The sequence below is a fragment of the Dryobates pubescens genome, chromosome 1 (genome assembly GCF_014839835.1).
Source record: "Dryobates pubescens isolate bDryPub1 chromosome 1, bDryPub1.pri, whole genome shotgun sequence".
NCBI classification, from domain to species: domain Eukaryota; kingdom Metazoa; phylum Chordata; class Aves; order Piciformes; family Picidae; genus Dryobates; species Dryobates pubescens.
The window spans coordinates 26,220,867-26,247,507 of NC_071612.1; the positions used below are offsets into that span (position 1 = coordinate 26,220,867).

A 26,641-nucleotide genomic window follows, 5' to 3' on the forward strand; every position below is an offset into this window, starting at 1 on the left:
TGGCACTTGGCCTTGTTGAAGCTCATCCAGTTAATGTTGGCCATGGATCCAATCTATCCAAGTCTCTCTGTAGAGCCTTCCCTCATGAAGATCAACACTGCCACCTGTCTTGGTGTCATCTGTGAACTTACTGCTGACACGCTCTGTGTCTTCATCAAGGTCATCAAGAAGACAAGAAGAAGAAGAAAAGAAGAAGACAAGAAGAAGAAGAAAAGAAGAAGAAAGAAGAAGAAGAAAAGATGAAGAAAGAAGATGAAGAAGAAAGAAGAAGAAAAGAAGAAGATGAAGAAGATAGAAGAAGAAGAAGAAAAGAAGAAGAAGAAGAAAAGAAGAAGAAGAAGAAGAAGAAGAAGAAGAAGAAGAAGAAGAAGAAGAAGAAGAAGAAGAAGAAGAAGAAGAAGAAGAAAATGAAAGGAAGGAAAAGAAAAGGAAGAAGAAGAAGAAGGAGAAAATGAAGAAGAAGAAGAAAAGGAAAGGAAGAAGAAGAGAAGGAAGAAGAAGAAGGAGAAAATGAAGAAGAAGAAGAAAAGAAAAGGAAGAAGAAGAAGGAGAAAATGAAGAAGAAGAAAAGGAAAGGAAAGGAAGAAGAAGAAAAGAAAAGGAAGAAGAAGAAGGAGAAAATGAAGAAGAAGAAGAAAAGGAAAAGAAGAAGAAGAAAAGAAAAGGAAGAAGAAGAAGGAGAAAATTAAGAAGAAGAAGAAAAGGAAGAAGAAGAGGAAGAAGAAGAAACAGAAGAAGCAGCATCAGCAGCAGCATGCAACATCTCTGTTCACTGAGCGTGTAATAGAATTAAGTGAAAAGTAATTTGAAAGTGTGAAAAATGTGCATCCTGGAGAAGTGGCTTGTGTTTGTTTAATGCAGGGTCAGGCATGTGTCAAAAAGCACCAATCAACCTACTCAATGGAAGTTCTCTGTGAAAAATCAATTGCAACAGCTCTCCAGCCAAGAGCTTCGGTTATTCAGAAGGGAGCAATCTATAAATACAAAGTGAAGATGCTGCTGGTTTGGTGTCCAAAGGCTGCTCATGCTAGAAATGGAGAAGCAAAGTCTAAAGCCAGCAGCCTGGCTTCTCTAAGTGTTGTGGGCCTTTAACAGCATCTCACCATTGTGTTCCCTGACCAGGAAGTTGCTAGGAAATCACTCCTTTCTGTGCAGGCTCTTTCTGAATAACAGATCCTCCTATTTCATGGAACTAATTTTCCTGGGGTGTTGGTGTCCCCTTGAGAACAGAGCTGGGCATTTCAGCCTCCTAAACTAGCAGATTGGTTTGGATTAATTTTCACTTTCCCATTCCAGCCAACAAAGTAGAGCTCCCTAATGTATCTCGTGGTGGAGCTGGGAAGATGGAATAAATTTTCAGAGGCAGAGACCTCTGAAAGTGCCAAAACACATTTCCTATTTATTCACACATTTCTTATTTATTCTGGGCACATCCTATCAGGAGCACTAGGAGTCACTAAAAAGTTTTGATGCAGGGTTTGGGATTTTTTTTTCTGCTCAATTCAGAAATTTCACTTTTCTGGAGCAAGGGAGGGTAGGAGGGAAGCAGGGAAAGAGGGAGAGAGGGAGAGAAGGAGGGAGGTATGGGTGGCTTTACCTTTGCCTGAAAAAACACCCAAGTCCAATATAAAGTTTTAAGGTGAGGTTTATGTAACAAGACTGATGTCACTGAACAGCTAAAACCTTAGGGGGCAAAATCACAGAACTTCAGGGGCTGAAAGGGAGCTCAAAAGTTCATCCAATCCACACCCCTCCTCCCTGCAGAGCAGGATCCCCTGTGACAGATCACACAGGAACACATCCAGGCAGGATTTGAGTATCTCCAGAGAGGAAGACTCCACAACCCCCCTGGGCAGCCTGTTTTAACTGCTGTTAAAAGGATGAATGAGGTCTGAGCCTGTGTAGCTCAGAGTAGAGTTAACCTCACTGGAAAATACACCTGGTAAAAAGTAAAAGAAATAGCTGCAGGATTTGACCTAATTTTTAGATCAGATAATAATGGGGTGGCAAAGACAAATTGCTTTGAGCCCGTGTGCATAGAGCAGCCTCACTGTTTCTCTGTTCCACTTTGGTATTGCTGCACCCCTCACTGGCTTCATGATAATCCATACTGTCCTTCAGAGAAAAATAAGAAGGATATAAGCCCTAAATCTGCTGCCAGGCTTTGGATTTATTGAAAACAAAGCCTTTGACACTGCCCTGCACCACAGCCTGGTCTCCAGGCTGGTGACACATGGGTTTGATGGGTGACCTCTAGATGGATACAGAACTGGCTTGATGGCCGCACCCAAAGAGTGGCTGTCAATGGGTCCATGTCCCAGTGGAGGCCAGGGACAAGCGCAGCTCCTCAGGGATCAGTCCTGGGACCAGGCTTGTTCAACATCTTTGTGGGTGCCATGGACAGTGGCATTGAGTGCACCCTCAGCAGGTTTGCTGATGACACCAAGCTGTGTGCTGCAGCTGACAGCTGGAGGGAAGGGATGCCATCCAGAGGGACCTTGACAGGCTGGAGAGGTGGGCACAAGCCAACCTCATGAGGTTCAACAAGACCAAGGGCAGGGTCCTGCATCTGGGTCAAGGCAATCCCAAGCACAAATCCAGGCAGGGCAGTGACTGGCTGGAAAGCAGCCCTGAGGAGAGAGATTTGGGGGTGCTGTGGGAGGAGAAGCTCAACATGAGCTCTCAGTGTGCACTTGCAGCCCAGAAAGCCAACCAGATCCTGGGCTGCAGCAAGAGAAGTGTGGCCAGCAGGTCAAGGGAGGTGATTCTCCCCCTCTGCTCAGCTCTGCTGAGACCCCACCTGGAGTCCTGCCTCCAGTTCTGGAGCCCCTATTACAAGAGGGATCTGGAGGTGCTAGAAGGTGTCCAGAGAAGGGCCACGAAGCTGATCAGAAGGCTGGAGCACCTCTCCTATGAGGACAGACTGAAGGAGTTGGGGCTGTTCAGTCTGGAGAAAAGAAGGCTCCCAGGGGACCTAATTGTGGCCTTCCAGTATCTGAAGGGGGACTACAGGAAGGCTGGGGAGGGACTTCTCAGGATCTCAGGTAGTGATGGGACTAGGGGGAATGGAATGAAGCTGGAGGTGGGGAGATTCAGGCTGGAGGTGAGGAGGAAGTTCTTGACCATGAGAGTGGTGAAGCCCTGGAATGGGTTGTCCAGGGAGGTGATTGGGGTCCCATCCCTGGAGGTGTTTGAGCCCAGGCTGGACGAGGCTCTGGCCAGCCTGATCTAGTGTGGGGTGTCCCTGCCCATGGCAGGGATGATCCTTGTGGTCCCTTCCAACCCTGACTGATACTAAAACCTCTGGGAAAATAACAGCTTTCTCTGTCATTTTTGCTACCTGTTCTTTTTCCTTGCTGGTGTAGTGAATGTGGGCAGTCTCTTCTTCTTTTCCTTTATTCATTAACCTTAAGATCAGAATCTAAAATCCTTGCAAAAGCTCTGCTGTAGTCAGGAACTGCACATGTTAATATCATTTTGGAATTAGTTTCCTATGTAGTTATCTAAAAGCCTTCCCCCCCTACCCCCAGACATTGTTTCAAAGGAATGTAGCTAATACAGGCATGTCAGATACTGCATACTGATAAGATAAATGCAGCACAGAAGACTGGTGCACCTGATGGGTTATCTCCACTTGCAAGGGATGTGCAGTCGTACCAGGAAACAGATATGAGAAAGAAATAAATCACTGATTCTTCGCTGGCACTCTGTTATCTCACCTTTTAATTCTGGGGCCCAAGCTCCACCATTGTATTGCTAGAATGCTTTTCTTCCCTCTTCTCACACATCTAATCCAAGCAATACTGTGAGGACATGGTACTGTAGCCACCAAAGCATTACAGAATCACAGAATTAACCAGGCTGGAAAAGATCTTTGAGGTCATTGAGTCCAACACCTTCTCATCAATTAAACCACATCCAAGCCTTTTTTAACACCTCCAGGGACAGTGACTCCACCACCTCCCTGGGCATCACATTCCAATGGCCAATCTCTCTTGCTGGGAAGGAAGAATTTCTTCCTAACATCCAGCCTAAACCTCCCCTGGCACAGCTTGAGACTGTGTCCTCTTGTTCTGGTGCTGGCTGCCTGGGAGAAGAGCCCAACCCCCACCTGGCTACAACCTCCCTTCAGATAGTTTTAGAGAGCAAGAAGATCTCCCCTGAGCCTCCTCTTCTCCAGGCTAAGCAACCCCAGCTCCCTCAGCCTCTGCTCACAGGGCTGTGCTCCAGACCCCTCCCCAGCTTTGTTGCCCTTCTCTGGACACCTTGCAGCATCTCAATATCTTTCCTAAAGTGAGGGGCCCAGAACTGGACACAGGACTCAAGGTGTGGCCTAACCAGTGCTGAGCACAGGGCAGAATGACTTCCCTCCTCCTGCTGGCCACACTGTTCCTGATGCAGGCCAGGATGCCCTTGACCTTCTTGGCCTCCTGGGCACACTGCTGGCTCATGTTCAGCTGCTGTCCACCAGCACCCCCAGGTCCCTCTCTGCCTGGCTGCTCTCCAGCCACTCTGACCCCAGCCTGTGGCACTGCAAGGGGTTGTTGTGGCCAATGTGTAGAGCCTGGCACTTGGATGTGTTCAGTCTCATGCCCTTGGATGAACACATTGCAATAGATACAGAGCTGGGTGAATGCTGAGCTAAGGCGAGTGAGCTGGGAGGGACATCACTTGCAAACTGTAACAGCAAAGTATGTCCAAGGTATGCAGTATAAAAAATAACCCAAAAAAAATGTATTTTGTGCACTTTTCTAAGTGTGGATGAGAGCTAGCAGAGACAGGACTGGAATTCCTTCCTTGTATACATTTTCAGATGCTACTAATCGATATCTGCTGCTTGTGGTTAGTGAAGGGATAAATGAGGCATGTGGTGTGGAGCTGAGATTACTGAAGAGAGAATGGCTGATTACAGAGAAGTTAGCTGAGCATTTAACATGTTGGATTCTACCACTCTGCTTTTGCCTCTGTACCACTTTCCACATGAACAGGCATGACTCTCTCCCAGCCACGTGGATGCAGCTGCAATACTGACAAATGCAAATCACATTGCTGTGTAGTAAGTTTATCAGACTTTGTCATAGAATCATAGAACTGTCAGGGTTGGAAGGGACCTCAAGGATCATCTAGCTCCAGCCCCCCTGCCATGGCCAGGGACACCTCACACTACAGCAGGTTGCTCACAGCCACATCCAGCCTGGCCTTCAAAACCTCCAGGGATGAGGCTGCCACCACCTCCCTAGGCAACCTGTGCCAGGCTCTCACCACCCTCATGGGGAACAACTTCTTCCTCACATGCATTCTGAATTTCCCCATTTCTAGTTTTTTTCCCATTCCCCCCCAGTCCTATCACTCCCTGACACCCTCAAAAGTCCCTCCCCAGCTTTCTTGTAGCCCCCTTCAGATCCTGGAAGGCCACAATAAGGTCTTCTTAGAGCCTTCTCTTCTCCAGACTGAACAGCCCCAGCTTTCTCATTCTGCCTCCACAGGAGAGGAGCTCCAGCCCTCTGATCATCCTCATGGCCTTTCTCTAGACATGTTTCAGCACCTCCTTCCTGACAGGAAGGCTCCAGATCTGGAAGCAGCACTCCAGGTGTGGTCTCAGCAGAGTGGAGCAGAGGGGCAGAATCACCTCTCCCAACTGTGCTCTGTGTTTCTGGGGAAGATCTTTCCACCTTTTTACCTGACAGCACAAACCAAACCTCCTCCTCTCAATGGGCACAGCTAACATGAAAGTTGGATAGAGAATAAAATGTTGGGTGGTTGTGGGGCTTGTTTGGTGCTCTTAAAGCTTGCTTATTCTTTTAATTGCTTCCTACAGAAGGAAAGTTGGCTTTGGAGTCAGTGGAAGGAAAGAGCCTTGAAGGTGTGCCAAGGGCAGAGATCCATCACTCCCTGACAGTAATGCTGCATTGTTCTGCTCGTTTCTGGTTTACATCCAGTTTCTGGCTGACAAGTGTCCGTTTTTCATGCTCATTCATTAGTCACCCTTGCATTAACACTGCCTTGGAAGCCTCTGCTTTGCCTCTTGCCACGTTTCTCAGAAATGGCAAAAGCTCTGCTTGAAGTTTGACCCGAGCCACCCATCACAGGAACACTCAGAACAGCGAGGAGATAAAGTGCAGTTGACTGAAAATAAATACACAAAACAATAATGGGGCTGTTCTTTGCTGCTTCTTAGAAGCTGGCAGATAGCAAAGGAAGTGGGGAAATGCCATGGAGTCCTGTACCAATGATTACCTTTAGCATGCAACCTCTTGAGTGGTTGGCAAGCTAAAAATGCATTAGATGTAAAAGAAAGTCGCTTGGCAGTGCAGCGACATTAAGATCCGAGGCCTCTTTCTCCCCAAAGCACAGAAACTCAGGAATGAAGCTAAGGGTCTGGTGTACACTGAGGTTCTGATTCCACATCATACTATTTATGACACCACATTGAGAGGGAGTGTGGATCTCCTGGAGGGTAGGAGGATGCTGCAGAGGGACCTGGCCAGGCTGAGGCCAGCGGTATGAGATTCAACAGGGCCAAGGGCAGAGTCCTCACTTTGGCCACAATAACCTCATGCAGTGCTACAGACTGGGGATGAGTGGCTGGAGAGCAGCCTGGCTGAGAGGGACCTGGCAGTGCTGGGTGACAGTAGCTGGACACAAGCCAGCAGTGTGCCCAGGGGGCATGGAAGGCCAAGGGCATCTTGGCCTTGATCAGGAGTGGTGTGGCCAGCAGGAGCAGGGATGGAATTCTGCCCCTGTGCTCAGCAAGATCGTGAGGTGCTGGAGCAGGTCCAGAGGAGAGCAACCAGCCTGGGGAAGGGGCTGGAGGGAAAGTCTGATGAGGAGAGGCTGAGGGAGCTGGGGGTGATCAGCCTGGAGAAGAGGAGACTCAGGGGGGACCTCATCACTCTCTACAACTACCTGAAGGGAGATTGTAGTTAGATGGGGGTCCCAGGCAGCTTGTGACAAGATGAGAGGGCATGGCCTGTAGCTGTGCCAGGGGAGGTTTAGGTTGGATGTTAGGAAGCACTTCCTGATGGAAAGGGGAATTAGAGACTGGAATGGACTGCCCAGGGAGGTGGAGGAGTCACCATCACTGGAGGTGTTTGAGGAAAGCTTGGATGTGGCACTTGGTGGCCATGGTTTAGCTGATGTGGTGGGGTTAGGTCATAGGCTGGGCTTGATGATCTCGGGGGTCTTTTCCAGCCTCAGTAATTCTGTGACTGTGATTCTGTATTTAGTTTGATACTTGCTGAAATTCTCTTACTTCAGTGCAGCTCTGAATGCAGCCATCTGTCCTTACCAGAGAGGATTGTGCAGGAATATTTCAGGAGTCTGTAAGGAAAGTCTCATCTCAAACAAGCTGTAAATATGCTTCAATATATGCCACAAGGGTCCACTCTGAATTTACTGAGACAATGCATTAGTAAAGAAAATAGTCTGACTCAAGGTGGCAGGCCAGAACTTCAGTTGTTCTCCTTTGTTTCTTCTTCTGAAGACAGACTTGAAGGGGAATTAGAGCTGGGGGAAAACGTCTGATGGGAGGGCTGACTGCCTGGTGGTGACATCCCCACCTGCAGCTGGGTGAGAGACGTGAGTGAACTGGTGAGAAAAACAAGACAGACCCTTCAGCATTGCTGCCCCTCCACTCTAGGGGTGATAAACCGTGGCCAGCAGCGTTACCTGGACAGAGGGAGAAAGAGTATTGCTAATGCAGACAATCAGAGGTTATTCTGCATTACTAATGAAGAATTACTCTGCAATAATAATTATTCTGCAGTAAGAAGTATTCTGCTTCAATAATGAAGAAAAATTGCAGCAGCCTTTCTCTTGTGTGTCTCCTATTGAAGGGGAGGGTAGAGAAGGCTCTCTCTGCTGCCAACCTGAGGCTTTAATAACGCACCCTGGCTCTTCATTGACAGGGAGGTCCTGACCCAGGATGTATCAGTACCCTAGCAAGCTTACCCACTCCTGGTTGACAGGGTGAAGTTGCCATGATGACAAGAATGGTTAAATGGCAGAGGAACCTGAAGATTGAAGATTTTAGAAGGATGTCATCATTATCCACAGAAACTATAGCAATGGCCATAGGAAAAAATGAAGTCAGTTCAAAATCCACACAGAATCATCCAGCTGGAGGAGACCTCCAAGCTCATCCAGTTCAACCTTCAACCCAACACTGAAGGGTAAACACCAAACCATGTCCCTAAGCGCCAGCTCCACACACTGCTTCAACACCTCCAGGGATGGTGACTCCAGCACTGCCCTGGGCAGAACATTCCCATGGCTGAGAGCCCTCTCTGGGGACAAATATTTCCTAGCATCCAGCCTGAACCTCCTCTGGTGCAGCTTGGAGCCATTTCCTCTGGTGCTGTCCCTTGCCTCTAAGGAGCAGAGGCTGCCCCCTTCTCACTCCAACCTCCCATAAGGGAGCTGTAGAGAGCTGTCCCAGCAGGGTGGTTCATGGTAGATAGCATAGGTGACAAAGTTGTTTGCCCAGGCCTTCTGCTTCTTCATCACTTAAAATCCCACCTTGTTATCAGGTTTGTTACAACCAGTGAACCTTATTCCTAGGTGAAACCTGTCCTGTTCAGCCACCTGGGCAAGAAAGCTGGGGAGGGGTTTGGAGCACAAGCCCTATAAGGAGAGGCTGAGGGAGCTGGGGTTGCTTAGCCTGGAGAAGAGGAGGCTCAGAGGAGACCTTCTTGCTCTCTCCAACTCCCTGAAGAGAGGTTGTAGCCAGGTGGGAGTTGGTCTTTTCTCCTAGGCAACCAGCACCAAAACAAGAGGACACAGTCTCAAGCTGTGCCAGGGGAGGTTTAGGCTGGAGGTGAGGAGAAAGTTCTTCCCAGCAAGAGAGATTGGCCATTGGAATGTGCTGCCCAGGGTGGTGGTGGAGTCACCGTCACTGGTGGTGTTTAGGAAGAGCCTGGATGTGGGTGCTTGGTGCCATGGTTTAGTTGATTAGATGGTGTTGGGTGATAGGATGGACTCAATGATCTCCAAACTCTTTTCCAACCTGGTTAGTTCAGTTCAGTTCTATTCTATTCTATTCTATTCTATTCTATTCTATTCTATTCTATTCTATTCTATTCTAATTTTCTATTCTACCTTTTGTAGCTGTTTGCAGGTGGTGTGGCTGCAGCAGGAGCTGGTGGGTAATGCTGTGTGTGTGAGGGAGCCAACAGAATAGAACAGAAGAGCTCCCAGCCTTCTAAATACACAATTATGTATTTCACACACACACACACACACACACCCCAAATTAGTATCATTTACTCAATAGTATCCAATTGCTCCTCAGAGAACATTAGTGTTTTATTATGTCGTGGCCCCTACTTCAGTGTGGTTTTAGTTCCTGAATCACTGACCCACTTGAATCCAGTGGCACCCTCGAAGTGCATGGGTTCCTGGGGGCCCACAGAGCTCCTCTCACCTGCAGCAGCCCCCACTGCAATGATTCCTGGGGAAAAGGGGCTCTTCCTAGCCAGCAGTTCCAGCTGTTGGTAATAAAGAGGTTGAAGTGGGATTTTTGTTTCTACTTCTATGACACATTTCTAGACTAATGATACTTCCTTTTGTATGCACTAAAAATTGGGAGGGGGGGAGGTTAAAAGGCAAGTGCTTCAGGAGGGAGGGGTTTATTGTACACAGGAGGCTCTGGAGAACCTTCAGAGCTCTGTTAATGTTTCAGGAAGGTAAATCAAAGTGCAGGACCATAAATCAAAGTGTCAAGGGAAAAACTTCAGATTATTATCTGTCTAATCTGCCTCTGTTGTCTTCATTCATATGGATGTGATCTCTATGGACTTCTGCAAGGCCTTTGATGCACTCCCCCATAACATCTTATTCAGCAAGTTGGAGAGATATGGGTTTGATGGCTGGATAAGGAACTGGCTGGATGGTCACATCCAGAGGGTGGTGTGCAAAGGCTTGAAGTCCAGATGGAGACTATCCCTCAGGGTCTGTACTGGGACCTGTGCTGTTTAATAGTTTTATCAGTGACATAGACAGTGAGATTGAATGCACCATCAGCAGTGTGCAGGTGACACCAAGCTGAGTGGTGCTGTCAAACACCAGAGGGACAGGAGGGCATCCAGAGGGACCTGGACAAGCTAGAGAGGTGGTGCCCAGGTGAACCTCATGAGCTTCAACAAGAGCAAGTGCAGGGTTCTGCACCTGGGCCAGAACAATCCTCACTGTCAATACAGACTGTGGAGGAGGTGATAGAAAGCAGCCCAGAGTAAACGGACTTCGAGGTGCTGATGGATGAGAAGCTGGACAGGAGCAGGCAGTGTGAGACTGCAGCACAGAAGGCAAATCACAGCCTGGGCTGCATCAAAAGCAGCATTGCCAGCAGAGCCAGAGAGGTGATTCTGGCACTTTGCTCTGCTCTGCTGAGACCTCACCTGCAGTACTGTGTGCAGGTCTGGAGCCCTCAATATAGGAAGGACATGGACCTGATGGAGAGGGTCCAGAGGAGGCCTTGAGAACAATCAAGGGGTTGGAGCAGCTCTGCTATGAGGACAGACTGAGGGAGCTGGGGGTGTTCAGCCTGGAGAAGAGGAGGTTCCAGGGAGACCTAATAGCAGCCTGCCAGTACCTGAAGGAGGCTACAGGAAGGCTGGAGAGAGACTGTTTGCAAAGGCCTGCAAGGACAGGACAAGGGACAATGGCTTCAAACTAGAGCAGAGCAGATTTAGATTGGATGTTAGGAAGAAGTTCTTTACTATGAGGGTGGAGGAACACTGGAAGAGGTTGTGCAAGGAGGTGGTTGAGGCTCCTTCCCTGGAAATATTGAAGGTGAGGCTGGATGAGGCCCTGGGCAACCTGATCTAGCTGGGGATGTCCCTGCTGACTGCAGGGAAGTCAGGCTGGATGACCTATGGAGGTCCCTTCCAGCCTGGACCATTCTCCAGCCCTCAGATCATTCTTGTGGTCCTTCTTTGGGAACACTCCAGCAGTTCATGTCCTTTGTATAATAGGGGCTCCAGAACTGGATGCAGTACTACAGGTGGTGTCTAACTAGAGTGGAGTAGAGGGGGAGAATTACCTCCTTCCACCTGCTGCCTATGCTTCTCTTGCTGCAGCCCAGGCTCTGCTTGTCTCTCTGGGCTGCAAGTGCTCACTGCTGGCTCCTGTTGAGCTTCTCATCCACCAGCACCCCCAAGGCCTTTTCTCCAGGGCTACTCTCAAGCCAGTCCCTGCCCAGCCTATATTGGTGCTTGGGAGTGCCCCAGCCCAGCTGCAGGACCTTGCACTTAGTCATGTTGAACCTCATGAGGTTGTCATGGGCTCACCTCTTCTGCCTGTCCAGGTCCCTCTGGCTGGATCCCTTCCCTCCAGCTGTCAGCTGCACCACACAGCTTGGTGTGCTCAGTGAACTTGCTGAGGGTGCCTCAGTGCCGCTGTCCATGGTGCCAACACAGATGTTAAACAAGCCTGGTCCCAGCAGTGATCCTATTTAGTGCTACAGGGATAGTAGTGAGGTGAAGATGAATCAGCCAAAGCTGTGAAGTTAATGCTTATAAACTGAATTGCAACATGAGCACTTTCATCCATAACTTTATGGCAACTCAGCTTATGTGCTGTGATTTTACAGATTCATTTAATATTTCACAACTTTCTTTAGTACATCACTGGCAAAAATTGCCAAATGTAAATCACCTGAAGAAAGAAGAGACTCCTTTCACTTTTCATTCTATGTCCCAACATGACCTTCCACAGTGAGACCTTGGATGAGGGAAGTCATTCTGCCCCTGGACTCAGCACTGGTTAGCACTGAGTACTGTGTCCAGTTCTAGGACCCTCAATTTAAGAAGGACATTGAGACACTTGAAGGTGTCCAGAGAAGGGCAACAAAGCTGGGGAGGGGTCTGAAGCACAGCCCTGTGAGGAGAGGCTGAGGGAGCTGGGCTTGTTTGGCCTGGAGAAGAGGAGGTTCAGAGGAGACCTTCTTGCTCTCTCCAACTCCCTGAAGAGAGGTTGTACCCAGCTGGGAGTTGGTCTCTTCTCCCAGGCAACCAGCACCAGAACAAGAGGACACAGTCTCAAGCTGTGCCAGGGGAAGTTGAGGCTGGAGGTGAGGAGAAAGTTCTTCCCAGCAAGAGAGATTGGCCATTGGAATGTGCTGCCCAGGGAGGTGGTGGAGTCACCATCACTGGAGGTGTTTAGGAAGAGCCTGGATGGGGTGCTTGGTGCCATGGTTTAGTTGATTAGATGGTGTTGGGTGATAGGATGGACTCAATGATCTCCAAACTCTTTTCCAACCTGGCTGATTCTATGATTCCCAGAATATACATTTAAAGTCCACTCTGAAACCCCTCTCTTCTTAATGTTGGAATAAAATGAAACCATATCCCAGTCCTCAAGTGCTTCACTTTCCAGGGAGCAGAAGTGCTGCTTCCTCTGTCTTGAATGATCTCTTGCATTTATGGCCATCAAATGTAGTTTAAACAAGCAGCTATTAACACTACTGGCTCTTTGTCTTTTCCTTCTCCCTCCCCAGATCTCCGGAAAACTTTTGAGCAGGAGCCCTTGGGGAAAGAAGTGTCCCTGGAGCAAGAGGTCCTGCTCCAGTGCCGTCCACCTGAAGGCATCCCAGTAGCAGAGGTGAGCAGCAATAGCAGTGTCCTAGCACTCAAATATCTGCCTAAGACCTGATGGGTAACTAATGGTGCAATGAGTTAGGGCACAGCATGGTGGTGGTAATGGAGAGCTGACTGACTGCTCCTTGGAGGCGAGATTGATCAGGAGCCGATGAATGTGTCATAAGCATGCCCTAAGCTGTGTGTGTCTTTCCTGTGGTCCAAAGGGTGCTGGCTGTTTCAAGTGATTCCCTAGAGTCACAGAAGAAAACAGCAGGTCTTACACCAGTTATTACTGTTCTGCTAGGAGTTAACTCTCATTATCTAAGGCTGGATTGTAGGATTACAGGTCTGTAAGTCTCTAGAACTGTGCTGCATTTGTGGCAGTGCACTAGCAGGGAAATGACTGCAAAGAAAGGACAGTGAGCTGAGGAAAGGCTGAGAGACTTGAGGCTGTTTAGTCTGGAGTGGAGAAGGCTGAGAGGGGATCTAATCAGTATCTATAAATCAGTATCTGAGGGCTGGATGTAAGGAAGGGGAAGGGACAACTTCTGCTCAGTGGTGCACTGTGGTAGGACAAGGGGCAATGCTTTGGGGAGAAAGAGTAATTGACCATTGGAATGTGCTGCCCAGGGTGGTAGTGGAGTCCTCATCCCTGGAGGTGTTCATAAAAGGATTGGATGTGGCACTTGGAGCCATGGTTTAGTTGTCAGGAGGTGTTAGGTAATAGGTTGGATTTGATGATCTCTGAAGTCTTTTCCAACCTGGTTGATTCTGTGATTCTGTAAATAAACCCAGAGTGTGTATCCTGCCATCCACCTGGGAGCCTATCCCCAAGTAAAATCTGTGCCCACTGACAGCAGTGGGTGTCCCTGCTAACAGGAGCTTGCCTAAGTGCAGTGGTGGCTCCACAGGAGTAGTGGAGGTGTCTCTGAGTCACAGGGGGCCTTTGAAATCCTGAATCCACTCTTAAGAGAAAAATTGGTTGCTAACGACTGTAATTCCTCTAGCTGTATTCTCTTCGGTTTTCCTCTGCCACACACAGAAGAAATTGTTGCTGATTTGCATTAGGGTAAGGCAGACTGTCATGGCTAAGTAGCAAAGTGGTTGTCACTCAGCACTGATGACTGATTTCTCAGGAAATGAAGCTTAAATTGTCATCTCTCCATCTCACCCAAGCGTAGAGTTTATCAGAATTGCAGAAACAAGTCCACAGGCATCAGAAGGAATAACTACCTGAGAAGACTTTTCCCATTTTCTTTGTCTATAGGCTGGGGTGTGGTGTTGTGTTGTGTTGTGTTGTTTTCCCTGTTAAGATACCCCAAACTGTAAAGAGTATTTAGGTCTCCTGAGTCAGACCTGACAACTGTAACACTGATAGCTTGACTTTCCTCAGGAACTTAGCAGCAATCACAGAATCACAGAACTGTCAGGGCTGGAAGGGACCTCAATCATCAGCCAGTTCCAACCCCCCTGTCATGGGCAGGGACACCTCACACTACAGCAGGTTGCTCACAGCCACATCCAGCCTGGCCTTCTAAACCTCCAGGGATGAGGCTGCCACCACCTCCCTGGGCAACCTGTGCCAGTCTCTCACCACTCTCATGGGGAACAACTTCTTCCTAACATCCAATCTGAATCTACCCACTTCTAGTTTTGCTCCATCCCCCCCAGTCCTGTCATTCCCTGACACCCTCAAAAGTCCCTCCCCAGCTTTCTTGGAGCCTCCTTCAGATATTGGAAGGCCACAATTAGGTGTCTCTGGAGCCTTCTCTTCTCCAGACTGAACAGCTCCAATTCTCTCAGTCTGCTCATAGCAGAGCAGCTCCAGCCCTCTGCTCATCCTCATGGCCCTTCACTGGACACCTTCCAGCAGCTCCAGATCCTTCCTGTAAGAAGGGTGCCAGAACTGGAGCAATGTTTTAATTTTCTTCTCTGATGTTTCTTTGCACCGAATCAACTTGCAGTTATGCCACCACAGGACTGTTTGCAACAGGCTGTGTTGTTCACTGAGTGTAGAGCAGTACTGGGAGACTTCATTCCCTTTGCTAGAATCGTGGCTTGATGATGCCAGGTAGTTTGTTTGAATGCAGTGCCACCAGCACCTCTGAAATGTCATCAGCTAGTCCAGTTATTCCCCCTCAGAAAATACTTTAATGCTCAGCTGGGTGACTGGGACCCAAGCATTGTGATTTACTGTGATGCATGGAAGTGATCTCTGAAAAGACCTCCTATGAGGTGCTGTCACAATAACTGCACTTTTTTTTTGCCTGCCTTCCTAGCATCCTGACTCACGCTGTCAATAGCCAGGATTCACGACTGTGCGTTAACTGGCTCTGAATCTTGTTTGTACTGTGCTCAGGGCAGACCCCAATTAACACTTGGCTGGCTCAGAAATCTTATCCTCCCCATCAAAAGAACCATTCTCAGTGTTGGGTTGTGGGTTTTTTACCTCTTCTGACGCTCCAAGTCAGAAGGGGATCAAACACCCAGGTTGGACAGCTGCCTAATGCAGCCTCTTTGTAGATTCTTGCCAACACTATTAAAAGAACAAAGAACAAAGCCCAGAAGACTAATGAATATGAATACCTTAATGTGACACTTTATTACAGCCACTTGCAGAAGCTGGTAAGATAAATTTTAAAACCCCAGAAAGATGAAAGGTAACTAGGTGAGCTGAAGGATTACATGATTGTTTTAATTTAGAGAGGAACGAGTTCTTTGTTTAAGACTTCATTTATTTGTTCAGAGAAGTTTGTGATATGATGGTAGGAGAAGTTCTTGGGAGAAGGCAGGCAGCAGGCTGAGGCTATCTTCCATCTTGCTGAAAGACTGTTTTGATTCCAAGTAGAGCAGACACTGAGACTCTTGAATGTGTCCAGAGAAGGGCAATGAGGCTGGAGAGAGGCCTTGAGCACAAGCCCTACGAGGAGAGGCTGAGGGAGCTGGGGTTGTTTAGCCTGGAGATGAGGAGGCTCAGGGGAGACCTTCTTGCTCTCTACAACTACCTGAAGGGAGGTTGTAGCCAGGTGGGGGTTGGTCTCTTCTCCCAGGCAAGCAGCACCAGAACAAGAGGACACAGTCTCAAGCTGTGCCAGGGGAAGTTTAGGCTGGAGGTGAGGAGAAAGTTCTTCACAGAGAGAGTTGTTAGCCATTAGAATGTGCTGCCCAGGGAGGTGGTGGAGTCCCCATCCCTGGAGGTGTTCAAGAGGGGATTGGACGTGGCACTTGGTGCCATGATTTAGTTGTCAAGAGGTCTTGGGTGACAGGTTGGACTTGGTGATCTTTGAGGTCTTTTCCCACCTGGTTGATTCTATGATTCTAGGGCAATGTGTGTTCTGCAAGTAGAGCACAGTCATGTGTGTGCTCTTCTCCACTGCACCCTGGGATAGGACAAGGGGCAATGGATATAAACTACAGCACAGGAGGTTCCAGCTCAACATGAGAAGGAATTTCTTCATTGTGAGGGTCCCAGAGCACTGGAGCAGGCTGCCCAGAGAGGTTGTGGAGTCTCCTTCTCTGGAGACTTTCCAGCCCCATCTGGATGTGTTCCTGTGTGACCTGTGCAGGATTCTATGGTCCTGCTCTGGCAGGGGGGTTGGACTGCATGATCTTTGGAGGTCCCTTCCCAGCCCTAACATCCTCTGATCCTGTGCTGCAACTGTTAGCAGCATTTCCAAATGCTTTGGTGAGCATATACCTCAGATTCCTCCCACTCTGGGCACTGTGTTTTGCTTTGGTATTTTATGGTTGGGTTTTTTTTCCCCACTTACTGGCTTCTGAAGTAGTAGCTGGATTTAACACCAAAACAGAGGAAGAAAAGCTTATGCTGTGAAACCATGCAAAATATGCACTCAGTGTAATAGTGGAGTCCACACTCACAGGACTTAACACCAAAACAGAGTAGGAAAAGATTGTGCTGTGAAACCATGCAAAATATATATTCAGTGTAATGTAATAGTGGAGCCCAGAGTCACAGAATTTAACACCAAAACAGAGGAAGAAAAGCTTATGCTGTGAAACCACACAAAATACATATTCAGTGTAATGTAATAGTGGAGTGCCAGCATCTTCCACTTCCTTTTTCTCTCCCATTTTATTGTCTCACTTCATGTTTTGAGTTTTCCTTCTCCTGATATTTCCAAGTGGTGGGACCAGCCACTCTCAGGGATGCATCCTGTCCTATTTCCATAGCTGGGGAATTTATTCTTATAATTCCCAGAATATTTAATTGCAGTTAACTGTGTCAAGCCCTTATGGATCCATGCTAGAGCAGATCTCGGTATCACTGAAAAGCTGAACCATGCAGCAGCACACAGCTGCTCCAGAGGGCAAGAAGGATGAAAACAGAGGTGGGCAGACAAAGCTTTTAAGGCAGCACTTACCAGTCCCCCCAGATCCACTAGGACATGCCAAGCATTAAAGTAGGCTCAGATCATGGCCACTAGAAGACACACACACAAAAAAAGCACAAGATCCAAATAGAAGGAGGTGTGTGTCGGGCCTCATCAAAATGCATCTTGCTTGGTTTGGGGGAAAAGCAGATCAGCTTCTCTGCAGTCTTATATCCCTGCCCACTAGCCCTGACCAACATCAGTGCCAGCTGCACAGTGGCATACCTCCCCACTCCCAGTTTTATAGCCAATATCAAGCTAATCCTACCTATAGGTTCTGAAACACTCAGGGAAATGTTTTGTCTTTTGCAGTGCATGGTCCAGGCAAGCAGTAGAAGCACCAGTGCAGGGTTGTCTTCGAGTGCCTTTCCACACTTAGCTGAGGGGTGGTGGGGCAAACTAACCATCCCTGACTCCTTCAGTTGCTCTTCAGGTTTATTTTTCAGCCCCTTCCCCAAATTCCTTGCCCTCCTCTGCACTGGCTCCAGCACCTCTACATCTCTCTAATATTGAGGTGCCCAAAACTGAACACAATGTTCAAGGTGCAGCCTTACCAGAGCTGAATTCCAACCTATCCTGGGAAGGCAGGAAGGATCCTGTTCTGCTTCTCTCCAACCCTTAATGGTAGAGTTATGAGCAATTAACTCCTTAGCTTAGTTAATTTGTTCTTTGAAAGATGTTAGCATCATATTGCACATGGTAAAGTACAGAGACATGGAGTCACATCAAATTAACTCATTCCAATAGGTTATGGATCAAAACATCAATGAGATGCAAGATTGGTTAATATGCCATAAAGTGCCAGGCAAACTCCTGCATTGAAGTGTATGATTAGCAGCACCTTTAACAGGGAGATAATTGCTTCTTTAATTATAATTGAGGTGCTTTGCAGAGTAGTTTAATTGCAGAACAGGGCGTAATGTACTGCTTGGTGACCCAGTTGGGTCTAAAACTGGGATGTGATATATATCCACATTCATGGCTTCAATTAGGAACCAGAGTAAGGGGAAAAGCATCCCTGAGTCAAGAGGCAGAAGAGAGTGTTTTTGCCATGTCAAGATGACTGTGATACAGATTTCACTCAGCAGCTCTTGCATGGGCAATAGCTGGTGGAAGCTGGGGACTTCTCCAAACAGACAGCATCAAGTGGCTGCTTCATCTAATTGATTATTAATGTGACTGCTCTTTGCCGTGTTTCATGAGAGCCACTTAGGTTTTGCAGCAGTTCCCCCTTAATTGGGAGTTCATGTGTATGCATTTCCATGCAGGTGTGTGTCACCCAGGCAGTGCTTTGCATTCCCAGCAGCAATGTGAGCTCTGAGAAAAGGGAGGACAGGAATTTGTGGCCACAAATACTAATTAGCTGGGAAGTGACTCTCTTCTTTGCAGAGCCTTCCAACAACCAGCAAAGCTGTCTGTGAGTGTGAATGGGAGGAAGAGCAGGGAGGAGGGAAGCAGGTTTGTGTGCAGAAAGAGCACAGCCCAAAAGGAATGAGTACTGCCCATTCATTTGCCCTGGAGAGCCGTTGGACAAGGTTTGGCAATGCAGGCTGGTCCTCCCAAAGTACAGCATAAAGCTCCTCACAGTTCTCAGTGTCTGATCCCATGGTGAGACCCCCCCTGGAGTACTGTGGCTGGTTCTGGAGCCCCTATTACAGGAAGGATATGGATGTTCTGGAGCATATCCAAAGAAGGGCCATGAGGATGATCAGAGGGCTGGATAATGGTCCAGGCCACAAAGGACCACCAAAGGCCATCCAGTCTGAACCCCCTGCAGTCAGCAGGGACATCCCCAACTAGATCAGGTTGCCCAGGGCCTAGTCCAGCATCATCTTGAATATCTCCAGGGAAGGAGCCTCAACCACCTCCCTGGGCAACCTGTTCCAGCATTCCACTACCTTCATAGTTCCTAACATCTAAGAAGGATCTGGAGGTGCTGGAAAGTGTCCAGACTAGGGCCACAAGGTTGATAAGGGGTCTGGAGCTCCTTTGCTATGAGGACAGACTGAGAGAGTTGAGGTTGCTCATTCTGGAGAAGAGAAGGCTGCGAGGAGACCTTATTGTGGCCTTCCAGTATCTGCAGGGGGCTACAAGAAAGCTGGGGAGGGACTTTTGAGGGTGTAAGTAGTGATAGGACTGGGGGGAATGGAGCAAAACTAGAACTGGGTAGATCAAGATTGGATGTTAGGAAGAAGTTGTTCCCCATGAGGGTGGTGAGAGACTGGCACAGGTTGCCCAGGGAGGTGGTGCCAGCCTCATGCCTGGAGGTTTTAAGGCCAGGCTGGATGTGACTCTGAGCACCCTGATGTAGTGCTCCAATCCCTTTTGCAGTCTTGAGTTTCTCATGGAGCAGTTGTGCTATTGCTTTACCAGACTCTGAAACAGTTGCACAAAGGCAAAAGTGCCGAGATTTAAACTGTCTTAGTCACGCTAGTAGCTTGGCATGGCTAAATCTGTGTCAGCAATTAGCTTCTGTAATAGGTTTCCCTACATATATAATCACTTGTGTGATTTATGTTCCTTGTGTTCATTTGTCTACACAGAAACCCTGGTCCAGCTTTGCAAGTCTTAGAATCATAGACACAGCCAGGTTGGAAAAGACCTCACAGACCATCAAGTCCAACCTATTATCTAATACCTAACTCCTCCTGACAACTAAACCATGGCTCCAAGTGCCATATCCAATCCTTTTTTGAACACCTCCAGGGATGGGGACTCCACCACCTCCCTGGGCAGCACATTCCAATGGACCGTCTCTCTTGCTGGGAAGAACTTCTTCCTAACATTCAGCCTAAACCTCCCCTGGCACAGCTTGAGACTGTGTCCTCTTGTTCTGGTGCTGGTTGACTGGGAGAAGAGACCAACCCCCACCTGGCTACAACCTCCCTTCAGGTAGCTGTAGACAGCAATAAGGTCTCCCCTGAGCCCCCTCCTGTCCATGCTAAAACCCCCAGCTCCCTCAGCCTCTCCTCACAGGGCTATGCTCCAGACCCCTCCCCAGCTTCATTGCCCTTCTCTGGACACCTTCAAGTGTCTCAATGTCCTTCTTAAATTGAGGAGCCCAGAACTGGACACAGGACTCAAGGTGTGGCCTAACCAATGCTGAGCACAGGGCACAATGACCTCCCTGCTCCTGCTGGCCACGCTGGTCCTGATTCAGGCCAGGATGCCCTTGGCCTTCTTGGCCAGCTGGGCACACTGCTGGCTCATGTTCAGCTGACTGTCAACTAATAGACCCAGGTTCCTTTCTGCTTGTCTGCTCTCCAGCTACTTCGACCCCAACCTGTAGCACTGCATGTGTTTAGTCTTAGTTTTAGCTACCTTGTTTCAGGCTGCTGCTGCTGGAAGCATCCTGAAACAAGTCTGGTTGCTGCCCTGAGGTGCAGCCGGGGTGGCAACTGCAGGTTTTGTGCTCTTGCTGATGGTCTTGCACATGGCAGATCCCTTCTGTTAATTAGAACAAATGTGCCAATTATGTTAATGTATCTCCCGATACCAATCAAGGAATAATTAGAGGCAACACATCTGTCTCTCACTGGGGATCAGGACGACAGAAGAAGGCACTACAAGGTGTGCTGCTCTAAATTACAGCCACCGTGCATTGTGCAGCTTGGAGCCCCTAGTACAGGAAGGATCTGGAGGTGCTGGAGCATGTCCAGAAAACATTCACAAGGATGATCAGAGGGCTGGAGCTGCTCTGCTATGAGGACAGACTGAGGGAGTTCAGCCTGGAGAAGACAAGGCCCCAAGGAGACCTTCTTGTGGCCTTCCAGTAGCTGAAGAGGGCTACAAGAAAGCTGGGGAGGGACTTTTGAGGGTGTCAGGGAGTGATAGGACTGAGGGGAATGGAGCAAAACTAGAAGTGGGGAGATTCAGATTGGATGTTAGGAAGAAGTTCTTCCCTATAAGGGTGGTGAGAGACTGGCACAGGTTGCCCAGGGAGGTAGAGGAAGCCTTCAGGAAGTTTTCAGGAAAAAGCATCCTGTCGTTCTGCAAACTTAATATTTTATTGTTAGCAAATTCTGTGTGCTTTTTTAGGTGAAAAGGATCTTTTTCCTGAGAGAGTTGGTGAAGAGCCAGAGGCAGTGTACTAAATTATACAGAGGATCCTTTTTCTTCTGTTATTGGCAACTTCTGTTTCCATATCATCTTCAATGTTTTTGCAGGGATGAAAGGGAATTATCATGCTCATAGCTTGAGTTTTGTCTAATCAGCTGAGACCCAGACTGAATATGCATGTGTGTGTTTTTGTGGAGAGAGGAAGTGTTGCAGGGTACTGGGAAAAGAGAACTGCATGCTTGAGCATGGAGCCTTGCATAGTGCTGAGTTCTGTTAGAGCATGTGCTTGGACAGGTATGTCTGAAACATGGCTGTTTCAGTGGGAGATAGAATCATAGAATCATAGAATCAACCAGGTTGGAAAAGACTTTGGAGATCAAGTCCAACCTATCACCCAACACCTCATGACAAACTAAACTGTGGCTCCAAGTGCCACATCCAATCCTCTTTTGAACACCTGCAGGGATGGTGACTCCACCACCTCCCTGGGCAGCACATCCCAATGGTCAATCTCTCTTTCTGGGAAGAATTTCTTCCTAACATCCAGCCCAATCCTCCCCTGCACAGCTTGAGACTGTGTCCTCTTGTTCTGGTGCTGGTTGCCTGGGAGAAGAGACCAACCCCCACCTTGGTGGTGTTTGGTGCCATGGTTGAGTTGATTAGGTGGTGTTGGATGATAGGTTGGACTTGATGATCTTGAAGGTCTCTTCCAACCTGTTCTGCTCCGTTCTGTTCTGTCCTGTTCTCTTCTCTTCTCTTCTCTTCTCTTCTCTTCTCTTCTCTTCTCTTCTCTTCTCTTCTCTTCTCTTCTCTTCTCTTCTCTTCTCTTCTCTTCTCTATCTTGAAGCTCTCTTCCAACCTGGTCTAGTCTATTCTATTCTATTCTATTCTATTCTATTCTATTCTATTCTATTCTATTCTATTCTATTCTATTCCATTCTATATCTTGAAGTTCTCTTCCAACCTGGTCTATTCTATTCTATTCTACCTGTGAAAAATGTTAAAGGCATAGCCTAAAATCACCACAGACAGATACTGTACCCGTTGTGGCATGACATGGTGCTGACTCACTGCTACCTCTCTGGCCCAAAGGTGGAGTGGCTGAAGAACGAGGACGTGATTGATCCTGTAGAAGACCGCAATTTTTACATCACCATTGATCACAACCTGATCATCAAGCAAGCCCGGCTCTCTGACACAGCCAACTACACCTGTGTCGCCAAAAACATCGTGGCCAAAAGGAAGAGCACCACAGCCACCGTCATTGTCTATGGTAAGTGATGCCTCGTCCTGCTGCACGTGGGTGGATGTCTACTCAAAGTGACTGGGGGAGGCCAGCAGGGGGATGCTGAATGCCTGTGTACAACCAGGCTAGAGTTGTTCCTGCGATCTGGGGGTCATTGGGTGATGACTGAAGTCATGAACCCTGTTGCTGTGTATCAAAGAGATTCCAGAAATGCAGAGAATCTCAGAAGTCTTCTCAGAAGTCCTTTATTACAGCAGTGTAGAGTCCCTCGCATTGCAGTCTCAGAGTGTCCTGAATAGCAGAAGTCCTGGAAGCCCGGAACAGACAAAGCAGCTGACAGAAGGAGCAGAGTAGAATAGAATAGAATAGAATAGAATAGAATAGAATAGAATAGAATAGAATAGAATAGAATAGAATAGAATAGAATAGAATAGAATAGAATAGACCAAGTTGGAAGAGACCTTCAAGATCATCGTGTCCAATCTATCATCCAACACCACCTAAACAACTAAACCACGGCACCAAGCACCCTATCAAGTCTCCTCCTGAACACCTCCAGTGATGGTGACTCCACCACCTCCTCAGGCAGCCCATTCCAATGGGCAATCACTCTCTCTGTGTAGAACTTCTTCCTAACATCCAGCCTAAACCTCCCCTGGCACAGCCTGAGACTGTGTCCTCTTGTTCTGGTGCTGGTGGCCTGGGAGAAGAGCCCAACTTCCGCCTGTCTACAACCTCCCTTCAGGTAGCTGTAGAAAGCAATAAGGTCACCCCTGAGTCTCCTCTTCTCCAGGCTAAGAAACCCCAACTCCCTCAGCCTTTCCTCATAGGGCTTGTGTTCCAGCCCCTCACCAACTTTGTTGCCCTTGAGCATGTCTCTAGCAGCATCCCTACACCGAAGCCCTAGCCAGAAGAAGTAGCTAATGGAAACAGAAGTCCCCTGGCAGCCCTAACCCCCCAAAGCTGTTTGAATTCTCCTTCTTATCAATCACTTAACCAATGAACCCCAACTGCATCACTCAACCAACAAACCCCAACCAGATACATAAGCTAAATGCATTCTTCCTGTGAGAGCTGCCAGCGCATCAAGGAGGTGGCTTCTGCAGCATGTTCCAATCACAGGGTGCCAACGTGTCAGGATGTTGTTCTTGGCACACATGGAATGTGATTGTTTTGCTCTTCCTAGAAACTAGTTTGCAGTCCCATGCACCCTGCACATGTCCTGCCTGTGCTGCCTGCTGGCTTGCAGCCATACACAGTGACTGCAGTCAGGGGTCAGTACTGAAAATGCTGTGAAGTACAAATCACAGAATCATAGAATGGTCCAGGCTGGAAGGGACCTCCATAGGTCATCCAGTCCAACCTCCCTGCAGTCAGCAGGGACAGCCCCAACTACGTCAGGTTGCCCAGGGCCTCGTCCAGCTTCACCTTCAATATCTCCAGGGAAGGAGCCTCAACCACCTCCCTGGGCAACCTCTTCCACTGTTCCACCACCCTCATAGTAAAGAACTTTTTCCTAACACCCAATCTAAATCTGCTCTGCTCTAGTTTGAAGCCATTGTCCCTTGTCCTGTCCTTGCAGGCCTTTGCAAACAGTCTCTCTCCATCCTTCCTCTAGCTCCCTTCAGGTCCTGGCAGGCTGCTATTAGGTCTCCCTGGAGCTTTCTCTTCTCCAGGCTGAACACCCCCAGCTCCCTCAGCCTGGCCTCGTAGCAGAAGTGCTCATCATATTTGTGGCCCTCCACTGGACCCTCTCCATCAGGTCCATGTCTTTCCTATATTGAGGATTCCAGACCTGTACACAGCACTCCAGGTGAGGTCTCAGCAGAGAAGAGCAAAGTGGCAGCATCACCTCTCTGGATCTGCTGGCAATGCTGCTTTGGATGCAGCCCAGGCTGTGATTTGCCTTCTGTGCTGCAGTCTCACACTGCCTGCTCCTGTCCAGCTTCTCATCCATCAGCACCCCCAAGTCCATTTCCTCAGGGCTGCTTTCTATCACCTCCTCCCCCAGTCTGTATTGCCAGTGAGGATTATTCCAATGGCTCAGCTGATATGTGACAGACAACAGCACTAACGCAGGAAAAGGCACCTACACACCAACTGTTTGGAGGCTGCACCTGGTGCCATAACACAGGCTGGCTCCGTGCAGAGAGGGAACATTAGGTCACTTCCTCCAGCAGGACTGTCCAAGGCTTTGCTTCTACCATCATGTTTTCCTTGAATAGTGTTGCTTTCCAGAAACAAAACTGAAAGGTTAAGAAGGGCAGAGCACAAGCAGAACCTTTTATCTTCTTATATTTCCTTAAATAAACTTACTTTGAGTGTCTACTACCAAAACATACTCTGATGTCAGGGGCAAAGTAGCAAAGCACTCTGGGACTGCAGCTCATAAGCACACAAACAAGCTTAAAAATAAACACCAGTGGAACAAGAAGCATGGGATAATATTACTCTCTGTCTGCATCCACAGCCTTGATCTGATATTGAAGATAGCCATGCTTTGGCTGGGGAGAGGCCCAAGAACATGACTTCCTGGTGTCTCTCTCAGGCTGTGCTGTGCTGCAGCTCTGCCCCACCACCAGTATGAGCCTTTCTCCCCTCTGGAAAGTTACTGCCTCAATGTATCTCAGGCAAGGATAACCACCAGAGCAAAACCTGTTCTGACAGAGTGCCAGCTGACTGTCCTGATGTTCCTTACAATCAGCTTAATTATAGGATAGACAAGTGGGAAAAATTCCCTGTGATTATCCCTAATATTCATTTCATATTCAGTGCAGCATTTAGATTTCATTGTGAGCAGTTGCTTTCCTGAAGTTGCAATGAGGGCCTTTGGGTTCAGTTTTTATAGAAAATGGACTGAATTGAGCTAATTAAGCAGTGTTTGTGATATTGAGGGATGGACTGCGTTTTGTAACTGTGATGAATGCAGAAACATAAAGATGTAAGCAGAGCTGTGAGTGCTCCCTGAACCTGCAGAGGTGGTGGCCATGCACATGCCACCTGGTGCTGAGTGGTGGGTCAGGTCAGTTTCCAGGAAAAGGCAGGTCACCTCCCAGCCCTAGCAGTTACCAAATCATAGAACTGTCAGGGTTGGAAGGGATCTCAAGGATTAGCCAGTTCCAACCCCCCTACCATGGGCAGGGACACCTCACACTACAGCAGGTTGCTCACAGCCACATCCAGCCTGCCCTTAAAAACTTCCAGACATGAGGCTTCCACCACCTCCCTGGCCAACCTGTGCCAGTCTCTCACCACCCTCATGGAGAAGAACTTCTTCCCAACATCCAATCTGAATCTACCCAGTTCTAGTTGTGTTCCATTCCCCCCAGTCTTATCACCCCCTGACACCCTCAAAAGTCCCTCCCCAGCTTTCTTGTAGCCCCCTGCAGATACTGGAAGGCCACAATTAGTCTCCTCAGAGCCTTCTCTTCTCCAGACTGAACAGCCCCAACTCTCTCAGTCTGTCCTCATAGGAGAAGTGCTCCAGCCCTCTGATCCTCCTTGTGACCATTCTCTGGAAACCTTCCAGCACCTCCAGATCCTTCCTGTAATAGGGGCTGCAGAACAGGATACAGTGCTCCAGGTAGGGTTTCACCAGAGTGAAGTAGAGGGAGAGAATCATCTTCCTTGACCTGCTGGCCACACTTCTCTTGCTACAGCCCAGGCTCTGGTTGGCTTTCTGGGCTGCAGGTGCACGCTGGTGGCTCTTGCTGAGCTTCTCATCCACCAGCACCCTCAAGTCTTTCATTCAGTGTCAGCATTTCTTTGACTTATACAATGACTTCCAGCATGCTGTGCATTTGGTGTGCTTGAGAACTGGGTTTGTTTCTGTTCAGAGTTGCTTCTCGTGCTCTACCCTTCCATCACTTTTGACTATTTTTGGAGACAGAATGACTGTTGTGGGTTTAAGTCTGAATGTCTTAACCGTAGAGTTGAAAAGTCCTCCAAGGGGCTCGATAGGTGCAGGAAATTCTCATCTTTTGCTATTTTATCTTCTAAGCCCTGCATCTGCTATATAAAGTGGTTGCAGAGAGTGGTGGTTTGAGCCTTAATTGGGATTTAAGAGCTCAGATGGGGGCTGAGGCTGAGCGTCCCTCCCCCCACCCGCTTCCCCCCTCCTCTTTTCCCGATTGAGAGGGAAGAAAGAAAACAAAGGGAAGGAGCAAATCTACCAAGAAATAATTTGGAGTTGGTTTGGAAGTAGAGAGGTAAAAATTTTCTTTAAAATACATACATACATATATATATATAAAACAATAACAGGAAGGGTTCACAGGGGTAAGGAACAAGGATGGATGGGGAAAAAATATATATACAAAACCAGTCCTTTGGAAAGGTGTGGATGTAGCAGGGAGGAGGACCAGGCCTGA

The 26,641-nt window shown here is 48.2% G+C and overlaps 1 protein-coding gene across 2 annotated transcripts in view; it reads left to right on the forward strand.

Moving 5' to 3' along the window:
- Window positions 1-26,641, forward strand: part of UNC5C (unc-5 netrin receptor C) — a 316,234-nt gene that overhangs the window by 227,906 nt on the left and 61,687 nt on the right. For both annotated transcript variants that reach the window (XM_054163105.1, XM_009902723.2), the window contains exons 4-5: window positions 12,494-12,597; window positions 22,118-22,298. In XM_054163105.1, coding sequence (XP_054019080.1) covers window positions 12,494-12,597; window positions 22,118-22,298 — 285 coding nt within the window. The remainder of the gene's footprint in view (window positions 1-12,493; window positions 12,598-22,117; window positions 22,299-26,641) is intronic.